Source organism: Varroa destructor, unplaced genomic scaffold (assembly GCF_002443255.2).
Source record: "Varroa destructor unplaced genomic scaffold, Vdes_3.0 BEIS01000005.1, whole genome shotgun sequence".
In the NCBI taxonomy this organism is placed as follows: Eukaryota; Metazoa; Arthropoda; class Arachnida; order Mesostigmata; family Varroidae; genus Varroa; species Varroa destructor.
The window spans coordinates 13,368,738-13,391,239 of record NW_019211458.1 but is presented as its reverse complement, the minus strand read 5'-3'; the positions used below and the strand labels follow the sequence as shown (position 1 = coordinate 13,391,239).

Below are 22,502 nucleotides of genomic sequence, written 5' to 3'. Positions count from 1 at the left end.
CTGTATATTTAAAGTTTATGCACTTAGGAACTTCTAAACACTTAAAACATCCGTATGATAAAGCCGTCGTTAATTTTTTGTAGCGTACATTGTTATATGAAAAAGGAATAGTATCTTGCATACTGTTTCCATCGGCGTAGCACAGAATACCAGATACCGAAGTACCCCCAAAATAAATTCGACCAATACGGAGCAATATCAGTCGGCAATGTTCGTTCTAGTGAAGCCAAAACAAAGCAATATCTTGTTCGTCTATTGTATGAAAGAAACGATATACGACGCCTCAGGAGTCCGAGATGATTTTTAAGCTAAAAAAGGTATTTCCCGTTTCACCCTTGAAGCTGTGATCGTCTGCTTGACATTGAGCATAATTGATACTACGCGTATAATTACCGAGAAGGACAAGTGCCTTGGCGGTTAACGTCCGCCGGGCAAAAGGCGACACATCAGAGCCTTCCCAGTGTCGCTCGACCCACAAATAGGCATCGTAGCAAGAAGTTCCACAAACCGAAACGAAAATCATAAGCGTATGAAGAATAAAGGCTCTAATGTGATAGGCCAGTTTTGCTATTTTATCAGAGCGTCAAATATGATTGTATGCACCGCATACAGAGCCAATAAATAAATGGATGTGCGGAAACAAACGCAACAGTATTCAACGTACAGGTTTTCCAGTGTTCGATACCACGATTCGCCTTATAATTTAAAGCGAACGTTCTGCAATCGATAACGTTTTAAAATGTCTGAAGGAAAGAGTATCCAAAATCGCTTTGTAACACACAGGACAAAATTAAAGCATTATCTCAATGAAACATAAGATAGCGAGTTTTTAACATGGCTTTTTTCTGTCAGGGCGTTCAACGTTAGTATCTCAAGAAAGTGACTTAAATCGGTTATTTATTTGTTTAATTAAAACAAACTTTTAATTAAGATTGCTCTCGGCATATAAAGGAAGCAACCGTCTACATAAAATGTATGGCCTGTTGTAGTAAAAAATGGTCGTCGCTTCGACTGTTTCTAGCTTAGCGCTCATTGCAACTAACCTTTAATTTATAGTGTATTATTTACGAAGTTCTTGTATAATATTCAAAAAATACGTTTTATGTATGAATAGAAAACGCGTTCACAGGCTAAATACGTTTTTTATTTGGTTGTTTTTACTATGTGAACAGGTTGCTGAAACAGCTTCTTGAGAATACTATCAAGGACTTGCCCCCTCCCCTTCCCCACCAAAAAGTCTGGTCGAGGCCGATTTTGCTGAACTTATTTGGTGTTTACGAAACGGACTGGTAAGCATACTTTATGGTAGCCATTTGCCAACGCTAAAATTGAGCCAGCAACGGCCACCCGCTCATGGCTACTATGGTAGCGCGTTTCAACAAATGCGCATTACCCCCAAATCAGGCTGGCATCAACCTATTTGGCTGTAATCATGTGCTACTTATGATACTCGCTAACAGCTTTTTAGTTTAGAGTATATCGCACCATTCCAGCCATACATATTTCACAGTAGAATAGAGCAGCCTCACAGTTTTAACTTTAACTGTTAAGTTGCGTTTAGACAGGCATATTTTAAGCGTGCAGATCGGAGTGCATTATACGTAGGCACAATACTGAACGAAGGCGCGTTTATTGAGGTATTCTTCTATAATAAGGTAGTCGCGCTTATATTTACTTACCTGTCCTGTATTAAGCAGCAGAATATATAGCGAAACACTTCTTAATCATATATATATCAGAGTTGATACACAAAATTTGCTCCTCCTTAATGTATGTATTGCTCGATATTATCCGAAAACAACTTCTACTTACACACAATCTACAACGATTAAACTATTTACTAGTTGTATCAAGTATAGCTTAAGAGATATTACTTTCTGCGCTTGCCAAATTAATTATCTATGACCTTCTGAGACACTTCATGTGAGCACAACGCGTTTATTTCAATTATATACTTTTACGTACATATTCGTTTAGATTAATTAAAGGGCCTCGACATACTCGAAGTACTTTCGGGCAAACTACTTCCTTGTGAATATCACAAAGGAGACGGCGGAGGCAAATTGCAGAAAGCGCTTGCTCCGAAATGGGCCCGTTGGGCTAATAATGAGCTTCTCTGGCAAAGTAAACGCTATAACGCCCGTCAATCTATACAGCGCCCCCAAAACGACGCACCCGCTAGTCATCTTTAATGCGAAACAATCCCGAGCAGCCTGTGAAACTTTCTAAACTAGTAGTATTTAAAGCACGCTAATGACATGTGCCCAAGTATAGATGCAGAGCTCTACGTGCGAAAACGTGTTCGGTTGTCTCGTGCTCCTGGCTTTTGTGAATGTCTTCCTCTGCCGAGATCTGCCATTCGGCAATGATACCAAATGCTAGTTTATAAGCAATTTGTCTAATGTTGAAGGCCAAAAAACGTTCGCAGCTGGCAGAGATTGGCTAGCAAGTTTTGCGCCTCAAACTGGCCTTACAGCTCTATAAAACGAGCCACAACTGTAGCTGACTGCAAGTCCGTTATGTTTGTCTCTAAACGGCTTGTCTCTACTGCGGAACGACGGATGTCCTCTATTTTCTAACTTCATAAACATAATAGCTTTGTAGTATTCTTAAGTTATGTAGTAGAGACCTTGCAGTAGAGACAACGTTTCTTATGACTCGAGCTGAAACGGACGCGCCTTTTGGGAACAACTTAACTATGGGCGAGCAACCGACGCTTTCTGAACGAGTATAATAAATTAAGATTATTAATAACACTGTGATAAGCAGCTCATGATATTTTCACAGTTTTTCGGTTGTGCTTTATAAAGCTACCTGCGAAATAGCATAAGCACTCCTAAACTAACTGGCAGTAAGTAATTTGCATCTAATGTACTAAAAACCGGCTTGTTATCCATATATATATATATATATATATATGTGTGTCTCTGTGCGCGTTCGCTTCTCAAATGCTTGAGACACTACGAGCAGCGTTACTTGCAGATTTTATAATAATTTCATATATTATTTCGTTTCATAGCACTGCTTTCTCGTCAAAAGTACACTTTGCGTTAATCACCGTTATCTGACACTATCGTTTTTCTTGTTATAGTAAGGTTATTGTGGATATGGAGATTTCTGACTGCACACGAACCTCCTGCGGCACCGGAGACGTATGCAACGCTTTGGACATAAATTATCGAAGTATTCGCCACGCTATCGAACGCTTTTTGTTGGATAACGCCATGGATTGAACTTCTCGTTGTAAATAGGTACTCACTACTATTATTCTTCATAGGATCAGTGAAAAAAAACTAAAAAATAAAAACATTTCATTATTGTTTAACATCATAATTAACAAAATAACACCATAACAACAACAATATTTGAAGAAACGGAAGCTGTTTAAAGTATCAAATATCAAAACTTGAAAAACAAACATTATATTATCGAACAGCAATGTTCTTTCGATACTCTTCAACCAGAGGCTTAAGAACAGACCCCTGTACATTTCAGCTAAATGTTCTACAATGACGGTACTATTCATCCAGAAGGCATTAAAAATCGCCTTCCACATGAGACAGGCAACAAACTAATAGCCTGCTTTAATATTTTTATAAGGAAAAAAGCAACAGGATGACTTTGGACTTATCAGACTTCCTTAAGTAAATCTCTTGTCGGGAATTTCAGGATTTACATCTCCTCCTCCCACACACACACAGACACACACACACACACACGCACACACCCACACGCACATCAGCTAAAGTTGAGGCGCAAATGCTCACCTTAGGAAACGAAATGTACATTTTTTTAGTTTGTTTTAGCAGGCGGTAGGTAAAGCCATCAAAGATTCAAGTTTCACATTGGGCATAGAAACTGCACATCTAAGCCGCGAACGAATCACTGCTCGATCGTTTACGCTACTGTGACACGGACAACGCGGATAAAATACGCAACGAATCCAGCAAACGTATATTCTGTAAATACGATAAATTACTCTTACTAAATTTGATACTACTACTATGTTTTATCTTTTCATGGTGAAAGGCTTTTCTAAACATTAGCTTGATAGTTACAATGACACGTAAAAAAAACAAATATCAATTTATAGAGATATTAGGTTAAATAATATCAGTTGAAAAACGTTTCATTCTGAAAGTCTCAAAAAAAATTGCCGCCCAGAGCTTACTTCTTTGTAATGTATTAGCTTAATCAAATGTTTTATATATGTTAACAATTAGGACGCCTCGTTCGTTAGGTCAGACCTGGATGTAGTGTGTTAGGACATGTGTCTTTAGTCAGCGAGGCCAGCGACTCGAACAAGAAAGGCAGCTTTCCGTTTTAAGTTTTTGCAGCGTTCTAGGATGGCTCCGAGCAAAAGAGACGCGGATTTTCTTCGGGGTTTAATTTTTCTAGATAAGATACGATAGCGAGTTAACCGCGGTCCTATATTTAAGTCAGCACAATCGACTACTACCGATGTGGACGGATACGTTAAAAAGGTAAAACGGAGTTTTATCAATCTTGCCAAATAACAATATCCATGAAGGATATGGTAGCTGAATTTAAACATTTCCTTCTTAAATCAGTACCTTTCATAGATCACAGCTTATAGCTACGGGTTAGTCTTAAGTAGTAATATAAGTTACCGGATTAGTTACATGAGATAAGTGTCGAAATTAGATCAACGTTTCAATTCTATTTAGTGTTGAAGCGAGATGTTGTGAACTTACAGTAGTGTCAAATTGCAATGACAAAAGAGACCCAAAGGCAAGTACCTCGATTTCAACTTTGTCCCCTAAGTGCCTCCCTTTTTCGCGAAGTAGCTTCTTGCGCTATAGATGCACTGACCGAAGACAAAATTAACAATTCTAGTAAAAAAAAAAAAAAATATTATTTAATAATAATTGTGCTAGTAGGACACCTGCCTGCGATCGATAACCGTCAAATTGGTTGGCACTGCCAATTCGTGTCGAAATAAAACGATCCCAGGCCCAGACGAAAATAGAGAAGGGCAATAAAAACAACTATCTTGTCAAAGAGGAAGAGTTCTCATACGAATATGACCATGTTGAAAACAATAGCCCGGCTAGGTTCAAACAATAATGATTTTCTGCCAATTGAACTTGAATCTACAAGGAATATTGGTGGTACGAGAGTCGTTTAGATCGCCGTAAACTATCCATGTTTAATCGCGGTTCCTGTCATTGCTACTAACGATTATACCTAAAAGTTGAGAAAGCGTTGACTACCAATAGCATCGCTATGAGAATTTTACAATCGACAATGTAGCCTGAAACTCCTATAAGGTCACTGTAAGGTTTTAGTTCTGAAAATTAGAGAAATCTATCACAAGAGAAACGTTTGCCGAATCTACGGAGTGACAACGTATATTGATATATAAAAGAAGTAATGCAATATTTAAGTATCAGTAATCTCAGTTTAGAGGTAACCTGATAGAAGCTTTGCATCATATAAAGATTTAAATGTCACAAGGAGACGTGATTCATCCTTCTTGGCGCCTAGTAGACGATTGTTTTTGAACAGTCGAAATCCTGGCGTGTTAATGATCAGCAACTTACTTTCATCGACAAAGTTTGCTGGCCATCACTTCTTCAAGATGAGCATCGCCACAATGATGATCCGTTATGACTGACCGCCATCTTATCAATATACAAAGCCAATCATGGTCAACTAGCCTAGTTTTATCCATTATTTAGAGAAAAGGCGAAGTAAGGTGCAACTATACGGAAACTCCTTTATCGACAATGTAACATTTGCATAGTTGTTACTACCGTTATCGGCGAACTTGTAATACAGTGGCTCACTTTTACAGAGCGGTGCGCCTCATACCCTGCGTTCCGAATAACTCGTAAAAGGCCGCATTTTCTTTTATAATGAAAAATTAGTCCTACACTGTGAACAGGCAACAGAAGATCAAGCCATTGTTGATGGCTCAAATATCAGTGTCGCGAAACAAAGTCATCATTGCAGGGAAGTATGAACATCGAGCACTGTGAGCACCAGGATTGCAACACAGGGGGCAAAAGATGCTGCTTCACCGGCGTTTCATAGACCTGTTGGAAGGAATTCAAGTGGGTTTGGCCAAGATCCACTTCTGCTAGACCTTTAGTAGGGGTACAGAGTTAATGCGGTATCGACGGGCCAGTACAAACAGCCTTGAATGTGATGAAAGGAAAACAAAACTTGAATGTAAATAATCGATATTTACAAGGCGCTAAGTTCACCCCTCTCTCTGACATAACACTGAAAGCATCTTCAGAATAATTATTTAAGTTTTCTTTTTATATAATTATCTCAAATAATATACGTACGATTATGGATGTTCGTGTCGAATATTTCAGCGACTTATTCGCACTGATATGGCACCATGCATGAAAATACCTACGTGTTTATATTGTATGCCTTACATTACAAAAATCCCTCAGTTATCCATTCGAGATTAAAAAAAAAACAAAACGGGGAGTTACCTGCTCTTTCCATAAAAAAGAAAGCTAGAACAGAAGTAAGGACAAAGTCTTTTAGAGCTGTCATGGTGTCGCCTCTCGCGCGTGCGTCGTATATCTTAGGAGCTTATAAGTACTTACCTGTGTTTGGTTCTGAAAGACGTTTTTGTAGTCGAAGCTACGCGGGTCCCAGACGTTAGATCCTCGATGGAAGACAAATACCTTGCCCATGGAATCGACGTGTACGCCACACACTTCGCCTAACAGCTCGGAGCGCAAAATCTCGGCATTCGGCCACGAAGGATCTTCACGGATGAAGTTCGGCTGGTCCTCTAGAACCTGCGACATAACAAAACGAAATGCAACGTTATAACGTCTCGTATCTTACCGTGAGCACTTGAGGCGTCTTTTCAGTCCCATTTTCAATATAATGAAACGTTCAAAAGTACGTAGGTGTATCAAGCGAGAGAAGATTTTTGCGCATTTATGTGCTTTTCGATGCACATACAAACTTTGAAATTGAATATAGAAGTGAAAAATAGAAGAAACAAGTTCGAACAATAATACAGTGTATTTCTAAAAGAGTAACAACATCAAATGATAAACGTTTGTGCCAGCCAACAATTATTGCTAAAATAATTTATGTCTCTATATCAACATATATAAATAGCCAATATTCAGTAATTACTATGCATTGTGATTAGTTATTTATTCTACTGTATTAGATGAATGAACCGACTATTTGTCTACGTTGTCATCTCGGCAACGACCATTACACACAGGAGTAGAAAACACAAAACCGTGTCGCCCGCCATTATTTAAGCTGAGATATATTCCTATATATTATCAAGCAAAGAGTTCTTATTTTGATTTTCGAGCTTTCTATCAGCAACATTAAGGCTGTCAGTGTCGACGGGTGGCTATTGTCTAATAAAAGCTATCTCGAACTCGAATTTTACTAAAGCCGATCAACAATCTACAATGCTGTAGCACCGATTTCAGTGTATTCTGAGAAAAGTTGCAGACCCTAAACGTCGTAATTATCCGTCGTATAGAGCTTCAAGTATGACTCCATTGTTTGTGACTAATACCAGTGAATACTGGGACAGGGTTTCGGTTTTGCCTTTTTTTGCTTGTACTCCTTTAACCGTCCGTATTCGTTCTTTCCATGTGTTCAATTTAGGCCATCACCTAGAATAAGGATGCTATATATTGCAGCCAGAAAATCGGCTAAAGCTTCAATCCTGATGCATACATAAATCTACACGTCTATTGTAGGCTTAAGTGTATACACGTGTATTATGAACCAAGCTCCTTTAATCTATTCCTGCCTCGACCGGCTCTGTGCAGCCCTGGTTCCCTGATCTGAATAGCTTGCAGCCTTATACTGTCGTAACCTAACGAAACATGTATGTTGACTTGTGCATTTTTTCTCTTATCATACGCCTTCAATATTGCTAACGCCGAAGCAAAGGACAGTATCAAGATGTAAGTTATGACGCGGAGGGTGTCCAGGTTCGCCAAGTGGAACTTACAGATAATCCTAACTTTTAAGATCAATTCCAACCACAAACTTTAGTGGACCGCAGTGACATAACTTTGGGCCCAAGGGAAATGGCAATCGAATAAAGTCTATTGGTATGATCAAGCAGCCCGCTATATGTGGCTGTACTGTTCACATGTGCATGTTTCACATTAAAATGCATAGCAAAATGTTGAAAGACAATGGAACAAAGGTACCGGCAACGCACAAACCTTGCCATGCTTAGGACCTTTTGAGCGATGGATGAAAATCGGACCATTTTTCAAGAGACAAAACAGAGGCCGTAGACGGAGAACAGCGAATAGAAGCCGACGACAACGAGAAGATATGTATTACATCGCACCTCGCGCATCATCAAACTCTAAAAAAAAACGGAAAACTACCCCCAGCATCGTTATGATGGTGCATGGGTAGCCCACGAACATCTACTGGCGTACGCATTCACCCAGTACTGGCGAATGCGTATCACATCACGGCAACTACGACTAACAAAAAGAGCATAATACGAACGGGACCGGAAGTCTGGGGCTCTGATCGGGCATCAAAGTCGAGTCGGCGAAATACATTTACATATTTATGTCGTTGTACAGGCCCTGCCGTTCGTAGAGTAACAAATGGCGGAGGGGAGGGGTTTTAGGGTTCATCGCGTAATGCAGAATAGAAATGGCATCTAGCGCCCCCGCTGTGCCAGCTATTTGGGCAAACCAGGCAGAATAGTCCACAAGCTCGGCAGGAAATTTTCTAGCGGAACTACTCCATTATTGTGTTTTGCTTTTATTCAGTCGGGGCACTGCTTCGTGACAGCCGGAGTAACGACCACAATGGTTAGCTTCAAATCGCTTCTAGCAAAGGAATAGAGAGGGAACTTTCAGTATCATTCCGGATAGACTTTTCTTTAGGGTTATTGCTCGATCCGGATTTTGCCGCAAAATTTTAAGGTGATGAAGGCGGACAGCAACGGCAGTATCAACAATAGTAATAGTGCGTTGGCAGTGATGGTAGAAGAAAGTCTTATTATCTGCTCCTAGCTGGCGAGAGAGCACGGCCAGTAAACAAAAACGGTCGCATAGAGAAAAAGAACACATAAATGATATTTTGAATTTCGCTAACATCAGCTTTGCAAAGTGACAGGAATCAAATATGGCGAAGCGGGATTTTTTGTGCAGTTCAACACTTATTTTAAGCGCTCAGTTATAAAGCTAATTCCAGTATTATAGAGGTGATATTCTTATATTATCCAACATTGAATCCATAGATGCTTAGCAAAAGTCAATGTCAGTCATTCCTCCATCAAAAGTTTTTCACGTATCAGAGGAGTACAATTAATTTACTAGCGTTTCAGGGTAATTCAATCAATTCTTACTGACAAGCATCGGTTCGCTTTACTCACGTCTCAGCTACTACCTGGTCCTCTTCCAAAAATATATACCCTGCACGAAAGTAACGGCTACATCGACAGGAACAGCTGCAGATACCTGCCGCCATTAACGGTGTACCTCACTGCAACTGCACACCATGCGGACAGGTGTTCAGTCGCACAGAAGTTCGAGTACGGGACGACAATAGCACGTACTGGTTATTTTCGATAGTAAAATGCCTCTACACGGCTGGTGCAGGCCAGACGATTCGTGCTTCCCTTTATCCTTTCGTAAAGTTCCGTATCTAGAGCGGAGTGAACGTGTGAGTATATCGAAAGTTGGCGTTGTGAAACGAAGTTGAGGTACGGACAAAAGACGTTTAAATAGACTTTAAAGCAAAATGTTTCTTGACTCCTTCGGAACTTAGAGGCCTACATTGCTCGCTCAAGCGAATAGAAACGCCCTACAGTTATTTCCTTTATCGATAAATCGACAACAGGGGTTGTTTCGACAACAACTAGCTTTGCCAGCAGCGCCTACTACTACTATTATTATTGTTACCCACGACAAAGATTCGACATTGAAAGACCGCCGAATGTCGGGAAGTTGCAAGGGCGAATGGGTGATCGAGAAATCGTGTAACGATCAAAATTGCGCTCGTACGTTTTCTACTCTCGATAAATGAAAACAACTACGGAGAAAATAAGAATAATAAGTATCGAGTTTATATACGAATACTAATGTAATTTGTATTCGCTTCTGACGGAGCTGTGCATTGTTGCGTAGTTCACCTGTAGTTTATGAGGAAACTGATACGCGCTACTGCCTTCGAACAGCTGTCGGTATATAAAAATTTATAATGCACACTCCTATGTGTAGACACTGAGAAAAGGTATAAAGCCAACGGTAAAAGACGTTCGAGAAGTTTTAGTTTGGCAACTCAGGCAGGGCATTTGCCAGTAGTACTTGTTTTTCAACTTTTTTTTAAGAGTTTCTTAGATATCACAGACAAACTAACTAGAGAAGTTACGAAACGAATGAACCCCACTACTTAGCTATTCTTTCAACACCTCTCATTGAATTGTGCTCACAAAATCCTCTCGAAGATATGGAGAATAGATCTCGAAATTTGGACTTCGCCACATCGACTTGCTATTTCATAAGTACAAAAAATAGTACGTGTGACGTCAAACCTATCAGATATATGGCATCATAAAGAAAGGTAAATGGGATCCTCAAAACATTTCTGGGGTAATTTCTTTAAACAAAAAAAACTCAGTTCCTCGTGTTGACAAACAAAAGACGTTCATAAAACTACTTTAACTATTCAGGTATTTTTTTTATGTCAGATTTAGAGATTTCGATATTTTTTTTTTCAAATATAAAAATATCATCGATAAAGCAAAAGGTTTCTAGAACTGATCATTATCACATATATTATATTGTATTCATTTCAACACCGTGACAGCAGTACGCGTTTACTGAGATATGAACCTGTGATACAATCCAACGAGTCTTGAATAGCATTATCAAGTTAGTGTTCTGATACATAGAGCTGACTGGATTCATTCGTTTGTCGTACAAATGGCGCTATCAATACGAGTATTTGTTGTGTTTCGCCAACTTGGTGATTGTGTCTTTCGTATCGAACAGGTAGGTCGTCCGAACAAAAAGAACAAAGAAGTATTTGGGATTGTTAGATTCCAAATATGAAATAGTACGGCTCGAATAGGAAGCTAAACAAGAAATAAAAGAACATAAAAAGCGTTGTATGATGTTTCGATACGGTATACGTATATGCCGGACGGAAATCAAACAGCGTCCAGATGCAGACGCACTGCTCTGGGTGAACAGCGTCGGGTCAGGATGTGTCGCAGAGTAGGCGCATCAGAGAAGCTACTACTAAAGCGGCACACAAATCTGGACCTTAGGTTCATGAAAGAGACTGCTGCGGAAGAACTGTCGCCTAGATAGACCTAATCAGTTGCGTTAGACTGCCTACTCGAGCAGTATCGACAGGGACATCAGCATCGGAACCAATGGAAGTAGATATAACGGGGATAGTCGCAGAATTAGAAACAACGGCAATGCTGGGCCTCCCTTCGACGCAGCAGTTCGTATTGCAGCCAATCCCTGAATAAATGTTAGGTGTCCGTTTTTTATAGAAACATTAATAGAAACCCAAAAGGCAGTAATGTTGCTTTCTTGGATGGACAGACAAGTAAGCTCAATTTCAGGCAACTGCCAAAGTGTATCAGTAAGACACGCGCCTGTCGGCAGAAAAGGCCGCTGAATAGCTCAACTATGTTATACGGGAAGTGGGAAAAAGAGACATCACCAACATAATCGATTAGGAAGGAAACAGCAATCAGCAACGAAGGAATAGCTACTGGAGATCAGCCGCAGTGGTGGTGGTGCCAGTGGTTGTTTATAGCGAAATCGGCGAGAGGACATAGATGGCGGGGAATACGAAATCGACCCGCGATGTTCTGACGTATGCAACTGTCTAGTTTAGCTACCGATTATCAGTTGCATTTCGGCTGTGAGCTGTAACGCTTAGTCGATGACTTCGTTGTATCGCAATGTTGGACTAGGGAGAAAAATAACAAACGAATAAACAATAGCGAAGCCGGTGCCGAGAGCAGATCGACGGGGTGCTAAGACAAAGGCAAAATACCAAACTTGTACCCTTTACGACTACAAGCGGCCTCTTGGTACAAATACTGCTGACTAGTTTGATAGTGTTTGTATAGAAGGATTCCGATAGGGCCCTTACATTTTACGCAAAACATATGCGACGAAGAAGTACAAATCAACAAAAAAAAAAGAGGCCGTACAAATCAAGGTCTATACATAACTAAATAGCTTTCTTTTCTCTAACCTAAACAAAAATTACCAATAAGCCCGAGAAAACTTGTTTGCTAATTTATCCAACAAAAGATATTTCAGCTTGAGCTAAAGCAAAACGCTATCCGTTCGCCTCGTGAATATTACTCCGAGATTCTGTAGGGAAACGAACCTGATTATAGGAATACACATAACCAGTATGCTCTAACGTTTTCCTGTACTATATTCATGCACAAACCTTAGACGGAATTCATGAAATCGAGTTGCTCGTGATTTTATGTAATGAGATGTGATGTAATAGTCCGCGTGTAAGATATCCTTCGGAGTTTTGACCTTGTAATACCAAAAAAAAGTCAACAAGGAGATCTGAAGCCAAGAAAAGGTAGCGGCAGTTTATAACACCGATACACTTTTTTTTGGCGGAAAACCTAAGCGTCTTATTGCAGCAATGACTGTCTATCGGTCGGCTTTTGGAAATAGCCCACCGATGGATACTTACTTGCATATAACTCGGTTCAAAAAGTGGACTAGGGACATTTGAAGGGTGCTACGCCCTTTTAGTTATGCAATGTTGCTTTGTAAAAGCAGGCTCTCTATCGGTTCTGCTACTGGAATGACCTACACTACGCGCTAGATCGTCGCTATAGAAAAGTGGCTTATAGAATACAAGAAAACTCGATTCAAATAGAATGGTTGAAAAAATTCGATTATATTTTGTTAATAATTCCCAAACACCCGAACAATTATCGTAGGCATGTCTGGAAAACAACGAGCGTATACGAAATCCAGGTGCAGGTGTCTTTGGGGGCCACATTATCGTTGGCCAGCGACAGAAACGGAAGTGGCCCAAGTGGTGGGCGGCAAACAAAGCGACACCATTAAGCCTCTGGTTTGGTACCAATTCTTATTAAAATTAAATTATTTCGGTATAGTATATATATATATATACTAAGTCAATGGACCTTAGTAATAATTGCTCCGCTTGAAGTAGGAGGTGTTATTCAACGGTTGAACAAGCATTAGTTGTCAATACAGCCCGCATGACCTATGATCCAATTATTCCTTACCTTAAATTATAAATAAATCAATGTAGGTAATGATAAGAAATAGATAGTGTATACCTTTCATGCACTTAACGGTAATCAATAAAGTTATGATGTGTATTCTTTCAGAAAAGTATAACCCGACAACAATATGGCTCATTTAAACTAGAGAGTTGAACGATGAGGGGAAGTACACTCGACATGTATAGCTTAATGCTAGAAAGAGAAACGGAAGACGTTCTCGTTTCGTTTGGGCAACTCTGAAGAAGCTCTGTTTATCTTTAAACTCACTGGACCATTGTCTGCTTCCGGTTGCTGACTGACTCTGGGGTCTTAAAAAAAGGTAAAATTATTCTAATGCCCTTACGACAATGTTAGAAAGTTGACAAAGTAACGGTAGTATCTCATAACTGCAATATATAGCGTTTATGAACGACAGGCTATATGAAAAATTTCCTGAAACGTGTTACTGGAGCAAATGGTTATATTTATACTTAACCCTGACCTTTTCAAAGGACATAATCATAGAAATAACATTTACCGTTGGTTAAGCACGGTAGAACCAGCATCTATTCGAGCTACATCAATTTCACAATGCTCATACAACAAGTCACCGTTAGAGCATGGGTAACGATTCCTACTGCAACTTCCAGACATGCCCAAGTTGCCTAAGGAATTGGAACGGTTGGTATTGGATTTCATTACAACAAAAACAAACACATCCCGCCTAAGTGGATTATTGGGAGGAAAGGAACTGTAGCTTTCTAACGGACGCTTGCCTTCGTCTGTAAGCATCACCTTGTCTACAAGTTCTTATGAAAACTTAAACGACCCTAGTAACTCGTCCGGTCCAGTAAACGAGTAACCAGAGAAGATAGTTCCGTCCACTGAGCAGACGGACGCCTGCAATTTTAACTGACTTGATTCTTGTGGATTTATGTTATCTAGCGGCCCTGTTTTTTGTGCTCGTATTTTGCTTTTTGAACGTAGGCGCAATGCAACTTAAACCACCTTTATTGTTGATTCACGGTGTAAAGCGGTCTTTACTTCTTTTTTAGGATAGTGGTAAACTAGTTTTTAAATTAGGCAAGCGGCGTATGATTGCAAAATAGCTGCAATTCTCTGGGTTCTCAACTGTCTGTGCAGCCACCAAGGTATTCCTGCAACGCTTTCAGTCAAGAGGAAAATGAAGCATTCATTGAATGAGAATAAAAGGTGAACCTATTGACATAGGCCAAAGGCCCGCCGGTTAGGTATAAAGCATCTCTAGCTGCGATTCCACCTGGTGTCCGCAATTTCGTTGCACCTATCTTTGCTAGATTCGTAATTAGCCCCATCCTTACGATTGCTATGTGGACCCGGTCAATGTAGTTCCTGTCCAATGAGGTAAGTTTCTTAGCAGGTCTGAAAACATGAAAAGGTTAAAGTCGTCTCCTCATTGTTTCGACACAGGAAAGATAAGTCTACTTCAACATCTACTGCTGTTCCATTAGCGTGCAGATTTGTTGCCAGAAGATTGACTACGGTGCTAGGGACATCTGGTTCGATTAAGATATCTGACACTTGATCTACAAGGACTGAGTTCAATACTGTCTTGAAATTCGTAGGAAAGATAAGATTTGCTTCGCCTTTTCGGGTCACAAGGGAAACAGGCCCCCTTCGTTGATACGGCATCTGCCCAGTACATAAGTACCAATAAGGCCATCTAGTGCGGAAATAGTACAATGGCAATTTTAGGGTACTCAAATTGAATCTGGTCTGTTCTCAAGGACCTATCGTTCCGTTCGACCCGGCCTACTCTGTCAGAATCGCCTAGGCATCCCAATAATATAATTGATCAAAATTGAGCTGATTGGATAAACTGTTGAGCTGTTCCTTCTCAAGCTTCATACGTGTCTAATATCTCAGTATATTTCAGTTCTAGTTAACACAATCTTAGGTGTTGAACAAAAAAATCGCAGGTGTTCTCTTGCACAGAAAGGTTTGCGGCACCCTGCCGAGAAGTTCGGCGATGCTATCATTTACCACCAGGTCCGTTTTTTGCCGGAGCGGAAGATCGGAAAGTTTATTATTGGAGATATCGACTAGCTCACTGTATCAGGTCACAGCCCTGAGTTACTTCTGTTTAACTTCAGGCTGGCCACTTGCTTTTCAAGCAGCAGTGTACGATGTGAGAGGGGCATCGCGCAGTCCACTGTTTGGGTTTCTAGGGCTTAACTATCCCCACACGTCACACTGTGTGTGGCAAAAGCTCTACGCACCCGATCTAGCTACCTCGTTACCCCGTTGGTCGTCGAACCCACTTCGTGGTTCGTATTGCAGAATATATGGAACACTCCATTAATAGTACTCGTCCAACCTCATTTCACAGCCTTTATAAACAAGCTCGCACAAGCCTGACTTGTTTCTTTGCGACTGCATGGGAGAAGTAGACGCGCGGGTGGAAACTTACGAGACGTTATTATGTTCGGGTAGAGGAACATCTGGTGTTATTTGTTGATACACAGCTTCTATTTGTGTTGCCCATTGTAGCGCAAAGTACATATTGTGGTCTGGGCTGCAATAAATATAACTCGTATATGGTTCGAAGGAATAATCTAATTCTATCAGCTTCAAACTACTCCAAAGTTCTTCAACGGAATTCTGTCCGTTTATGACAAATCTGTCTAAGGACTTCATACAAGGTCGGATCATGCTTTCATTGATAACATGCTCATAAGACTAGCACGCTGAAGGACTCGGATAAAGGCAACAAGTCCTGTTCACTCAACTGAGGATTTATAGTCGCTTAGAATTGCTTCCCTCACTTCGTTGCTCAACTCATTCGACTCGTGCTAATCACCGGCAGTAGATATTATAGAGTATTTGGCTGACTAGACCAAATCAATGTGTTGTCTACATTGAATACTCAAATCCGCTGTGACAGACCGCCAATCCTATTGTCGTTCTACGGTAAATATCGCTTCTGCATTCACAAAGGCAGCGATGTAAATAGTCATAGCAAGCTTCCTACATAGGTTGGTTATAGATAAAATTTCGACTGTGCATTGCGTGAAGCATAAGGTAGACCTACAGCGGTTAGGGCTTCTAAGATCTGCTTAATTCCTAAATTAATTCGAACCAAACGAAGAGAAATAAACTAGACTTCGTTCGATATGTCCTATAAAATTTCCTTAAATTACTAGAACTATTTAAGGCAAAAAAATGCTTACTTTAATCAAATGGTTAAACGACTGTTTAAATGTATAAAGTTAGCCGTACTAAGGTATGGCTATCGCGTATTTGATTTTTCTGTCGTATTCTATTGCGCCATACAGATTGCTATATATATATTTATTATATTTGTTCGTCACAATTGTGTAGAGGCACCCAATTTACTAGCTCAACAGGTAGCCCTGCAATAAATAATTACTGATTGGGTGATTACGTTTTTCCATTAAACTAATTTGTCGTGGAATTCGACAGATAGTGATACTTACCACATGGTAAATTTACATTTTCACAAAATGACAGTGAGCTTAGTGCGCTACTCCTTGTCATAATGAGATTTACTTAAAAAAAATAGCAGTAGTAGTTAGTTTTCTAGGTAGACTGTACATGGTTGCGTTCAGACTCTAACCAGACTGTCAACTACGTAACACGATGCATCTTTGCAGATAACAGTAGTATTAATACTCCGCACTGGAGGATATGCTTTAAATTGATCTCATAATGTTTAAAACATATGTTCTATGCATAGGGTAATAGATCCATATAGTATTCGTAAACGCAAAATCCATCCCGCTGCACACGTCATCAGTGGCGCTCGCGAATAGATCTTATGCTGACACACGTCTCACATATGAGAACTATATCAAACCGATGCGATATGAAGAAACGCTTTTTATATTTTTGAAGATTTTTGAATAAACTCTTATGGTACATCGTCTCAAATAGGAAGACCACCAAGAAGTTCTCTTTCAGAGTGCCCTGATCGCGTAACATTTGTAATCGATAGAAACCTGAAATTCGGTGATTTCTTTCTCTTCGAACCCTTATACGCCTGACAGCTTGTTATCCGCCTTCGCCGGTTGATTTTGACTTTCTAGTTTAATGCCATATGGCACTTGAAACCGTGTGTCTTACCGGCCGTCGTTCCTAAAAGTCAACTATGTCCCGGTTGTAAGCGGCGCTCGTCGCTACGGGGTTTACGATCAGTCGTTCGATCTGCATCTGCACGCCTATACCACACCCCACCTTCGAAATATCTGTTACTAATATTATATTACGTTATTAGTGTTCAGTCTGTGGAGGCAGGTGTACCTAGTCTATGTTTGATATGACTTAATGTATACATGCTGGGCAGTATTTACTTTTAGATTTTTCTGGTGATCGACCACCTTCTAAGCAATTAATTAGCTCGTATGACCTCTACTCACATTGCGCACAATAGACCGTAGACTCAGAGTTCGGGGCAACTGTCCTAGATCCTCATCATAATAGTACGCTGTTGTCAGGCCGGCCAGTAACGCGATGGCTATTGGCCAGAATTGGAATACCGCTGTTTCACCCCACATCACCGGCCGAATTTACTATACACTGGGAGTCGTATGTCACTATTGAACAGAACAGCTCGATAAAATGACGACACCGACGAGGATTATCAAGTATTACTTAGTTGCTGATCTAACTGGCACTAAGTTCAGCACGTGCGTGTTGGCCTGCAATACGTGACGAAGCGGCTGTGCTATTAACTCGCTTTTTATTTTTGCCGCTAACCTGATTCAATGTGCCGTTTTGCTGGCAAAACTGCCGACCTGTCATCTAATAATAACTGGTATGCTTTTGATGACGTTAGACCGCTTCTAGTCGACGACCGTTAACCTATCGTGATTTGTTCTCTGTTTTCTCGCACCTGCAACAATGGGAAAAATACTGTTCGTAGGGCACTTGATGCACAACACACAAAATAAAGCACGCGTTATTTAGTCCATGAACGGTTATTTTATAGTTTTAGTTGGTTCGTACACGTTTGTTTACCGGTCGTTTTCGAGCTTGTTGTAGATATTTTAACGGACGTCACAGCGGTCCGTTCAATGATATCATTTCTTTGCCCGGCAACTTGATTTCTACAGCATAACCTCTTGTCTGTTTTTAATCCCCGGCGTTAGTCGCTGTACTGGAGAAATTTCCAGTTGTGTATGGCCCGACAGTACGATTTTCACAAGGAAACGATGGAAAAAACAGCAAAAAACTCGTCACACTCAGACTTGTGCAGTTGTACAAGGGTTGCTGCTGCTGCTGCTGCCGCCGCGGCTGCCGCCGCTGATTCCCGTTTGGTCGAGAGTTGACCTGTTCCTACTCACCCTTGCCGCGTACACGCACGCATTCACAGAGCGCAGAGAAAAAGCTGTTGCAGCGATAGATATATGGCTGTGATATTACCGATAGTCAATTGCTGACCGACAACAGCCGCTATCGTAGCCGTTGTTTCGGGCTAGTGAGGTTTGCACCTAGAGCCGGGCTAAAGGAACAACCTCGACTGGCGTCTGACGCATCACGACCGACCAGTGAGTCGGCCACTCACTTGTGGCAACGTCAGTGCAAGGCTAAAAAGCAACCGCTACTCGGTTCACTTTGCCTTCGTTGTCCTGCAAAGGGTTTCTCTTTCCGTTGCTTCCGCCAGCTAAATTACCAGACTAGGCTGGACTAGTTTTGTTCGTGGCGTTTTCGTATCGGTTGTTCGGCGCAGTCCGGTTTGATGTGGGATACGACATCCGCAGGTTCTCGCTATGGGCAATAGCAACGGTCAAAGAGCTGGCCGACTGGTCTTTTCTTGTGTCTCTCAGATACAGGCAACAGCCAGAGTTTAACACAACGGCGAGTGATCGGCCATCTGTTGGAGCGCTTGACGTCACCGGACACCGATGTCAGGGAAGGGTGAGGGTGCTGCCGCCGTGCGACACCGTAGAGAAACACCCTACGGAGGAGTGCTCTAGGATCGTATAATGCTGTGAGATCTTCCGATGCTACAGCTGTGTTGACCTGTTGGGGAGGCTCATACTAATGTATGTTGCTAGCAGCAGCCGAAGTGTGGTAACCCACAGCGTAGGATTAAACAGCAACTGTAGCATCACTATACACAGCTGTGGCTGGCGACGTCGTCGCGTAGCTGCTGGCGCCACCAACAACCAACGATACCCTCGCCCAAAGTTGCGCGCGCACACTCGATGATACGCAATACATCAGCACCACATATCCGTGGATTTGCTTGGCGGCAAGAAGCTATTGGTTGGAGGGACGAAAAGATGGCGCTTATAACGAACTAATCGACGTTTCTCATTAGAAGCTCGTTAAGTACTGCCGCGGTAATCATAACACTGAATAAATATATTATAAAACGTATTCAGTCGATGAAGCATGCTTCATAATGCCATACCTCTAGATGAAGGATAAACGCTTGTTAACCATATACAATTGCTGAGAATATACATTGAAAAGTTGAACGAAAGTAACGTAAAAAAAAAAGCGTCTCGACGATCACGATGAGATGGTAATGCGCACTATAGCGTCCCTTTAGAGCGATGAAAAATGAGCGTGGCATACATGGCGTGCTTAAATCGACGAGACAGATCCTCCCGCAACTACTGATCCTCAACAAGCTGGATCAGTCATTGTAATATCGAAGGTTGCTCAACGTACAGGTATGCGAAAGAGTTGTCGTTTATCAGAAAATATAGTCGAGCATTATTGAGTGGTAGATTTGTTGTAGTGTTATCCAAGAACGAGCGAGTAGATTCGTCGGGAACCGTTTGCTTCGCTGCTTCCAACAGTGGTCGTTGCATGTATTAGAGGCTAGCAACCCTAGAAAGCAGCGCATGGATCTGCACCGCCGTACAAACATTTAAGGGACCTAGAAATACAACAAAGTTAAAGGGGAAGGGGACTGAAAAGATTAGGGAAGCAGAAATAAACGCAGGTCTGTTCCCTGCTTATATCATACAATCAAGTGCACTGCAGTCCTGTACTGCTGTCAGGATATGTTTGAAGATTGTCGCGCTCTGATGCCTGAAAAATGATAGTCTTGTGCTGCATAAATAGAAAGATCATGCTGACAGTAGCGTGATGTGACGATAATAGTAATGAAATGTATTTAGGGAAGCATGGGGAAATGTATTTCACGTTCATCATTGATTACGGCTGGTGATGGCCGAAGCGGCGATAGCGCGCGGTATAAAATCTCGTAGATAAAAAATTGATGTGAAGCAGGGGCTTCTGAAGCGAACGAAAATCTAGTACAAGGCAGGGAAGGTTCGTTAAGTGCGTTGTGGCCGAATGCGGAAAACGTGGAAAAATCGACCCGCTAGTTAATGTAGAATAATGATGAATTGGAGACATATAATACTGATGAGATCTATATTTACACTCTGAGATCCTTCGCGGTGGACGTCTGTCGGATTTTATTGGTTGGAAAAGGGATCTAACTGGTACGCAAGTGAATAGTTTAAGTCCGATAATATTCGTAATATACTGTATACTGTTGCATCCTATTGTTCTATTGAACCTCTTCAATGATCCCTGTTAACAACAAATCGATCCTACGAAAGCATCGTGGGATGTTTCATTGTCGATTTTGGCGAAAGAATCCGTTTCTTTCTTAATTTCAAGGAAGCCATGTTATCTTGGCGTGCTACCGACCCCAGTACGAGGTTTGCATGCCAATGTTTTCTATATCATCTATGCAGCAAATAAATACAAACAAAATAATCTCGTTATATGATCTTTTAACAAGAAGAGCGTATACCTTAAAACGGTGTGCTTGTGATCCGTGAGGTCGGCATTGGTGTGAATTAAAATTTCTTATGTATTGATATATCGTTTTAGCGGTACTGAACCTTTATTTTGAACAGTGTCCTGGAATAAATTAGAAATGCTAAATAAATTAAGGAAGCTCACTGATGGAAATAAGGAATACAGGAATAATCTATCTCGGATAATAGAACTTCCGAAAAAATTGAATAGGTATAAAACATATTTGATGAAGTAGAATCATCTATTTGTAAATAAGAGTTTAACAGGTACACGAAATAAATCGCAACACAGTGTTACTGTTCTTTCGACTTATCATGATGGGAAACGGGTAATTGATTCTTTCCTACTGAGCTGCCTAAGTCCTAGGTTATACTAGCCAACACTTAACTTAGGTGGCTGTAGCCTTAGCGGTTTTGTTTTCTTGGGTGCGAGGCTCTACACGTTGGCTATTGGCATCAAAGAAAAATCGTATGATCTTAGATATGCGCTTGGAGATCGTAAACGAAAGATCTCTAAGATCGCACAGTCATTTACAGCAAATAGGATTAATTTTGAAACGATAAAGAAGTATCCTTTTAATCTTCGCAACGCTGAACTTCACATTTTGCGCATCCTCTAACGTACGGAAATACTAACGGTTCTTCAGTCATAAACTGACAAAGCTGCATTTGTTTGCCGATCCTGTACGTCACGACGAATGCACAGAAATGATCTAGGATCCTTTATAGCTTAAATTGGCTATGTTATTTACAGCATTTGCTTTATAGCAGCTTAACATATATATATATATATATATATAATTCTGATATCATTTTCAGGGGGTAGATTTTAGCTGATTGATATATACCCTGGAGAGCAGTAGCGTTCTATATTCTGCTAGCGCTGATAGCAGCTTTTGCTGACTCAGGGGAAAGTCATATTTAGCTTTACGTGAGATCCCTATCCGCAGATAGCCGTCCAACAAGACTCAACAGATCCCGGCATAATTCTGGTTCTGTATCTTCCACTCAAATTTGCATGATCTTGAAAATGCTTTAAATAGGTAGCTAAACAACCCTTCATGGAATGTATAGTACAGGAATACTTAGTTATTCTTTCTTTACCTCAGCGCTCATAGGACCATTCAGTTGAGACTTCATATAAGTGCGTATTAAAAAACCATTTATTGACTTCTATGAATAATATGCTAATACACCCCATTGATTTATTTGTTTTCTCTACATATCGATATATTTCTGCACGTCCCGTCTTTTGCAGTATAAATACAGTATCATGTCACCTGCTTTATCCTTTAAAGAACTGGTTTCCTATCCAAAAATAAAAATTCGCAATTCTTTGCGAAGTTAACCAAGCACGCTTTGAAGGCTTTAATGAATTGTCTAAACTCGATTTTATCCATGAATTACAGATATGAGGCTGCAACGCTGATTAAAATATAACAGGCACTCTAGCAATGACTGATTACTCTTGC

The 22,502-nt window shown here is 40.7% G+C and overlaps 1 protein-coding gene across 2 annotated transcripts in view; it reads right to left on the bottom strand.

Moving 5' to 3' along the window:
• LOC111250696 (peptidylglycine alpha-amidating monooxygenase-like) overlaps positions 1-19,353 on the bottom strand; it is a 42,885-nt gene extending 23,532 nt beyond the window's left edge. Inside the window, exons 1-2 of one of the 2 annotated variants that reach the window (XM_022806306.2) lie at positions 17,659-19,353; positions 6,591-6,788 (exon numbers count right to left, since the gene is read on the bottom strand). In XM_022806306.2, coding sequence (XP_022662041.1) covers positions 6,591-6,788; positions 17,659-17,796 — 336 coding nt within the window. In that variant the 5' untranslated portion in view covers positions 17,797-19,353. The remainder of the gene's footprint in view (positions 1-6,590; positions 6,789-17,658) is intronic. The other variant, XM_086989663.1, reaches the window with a different exon arrangement.
• Between the last annotated feature and the right edge of the window lie 3,149 nt (positions 19,354-22,502).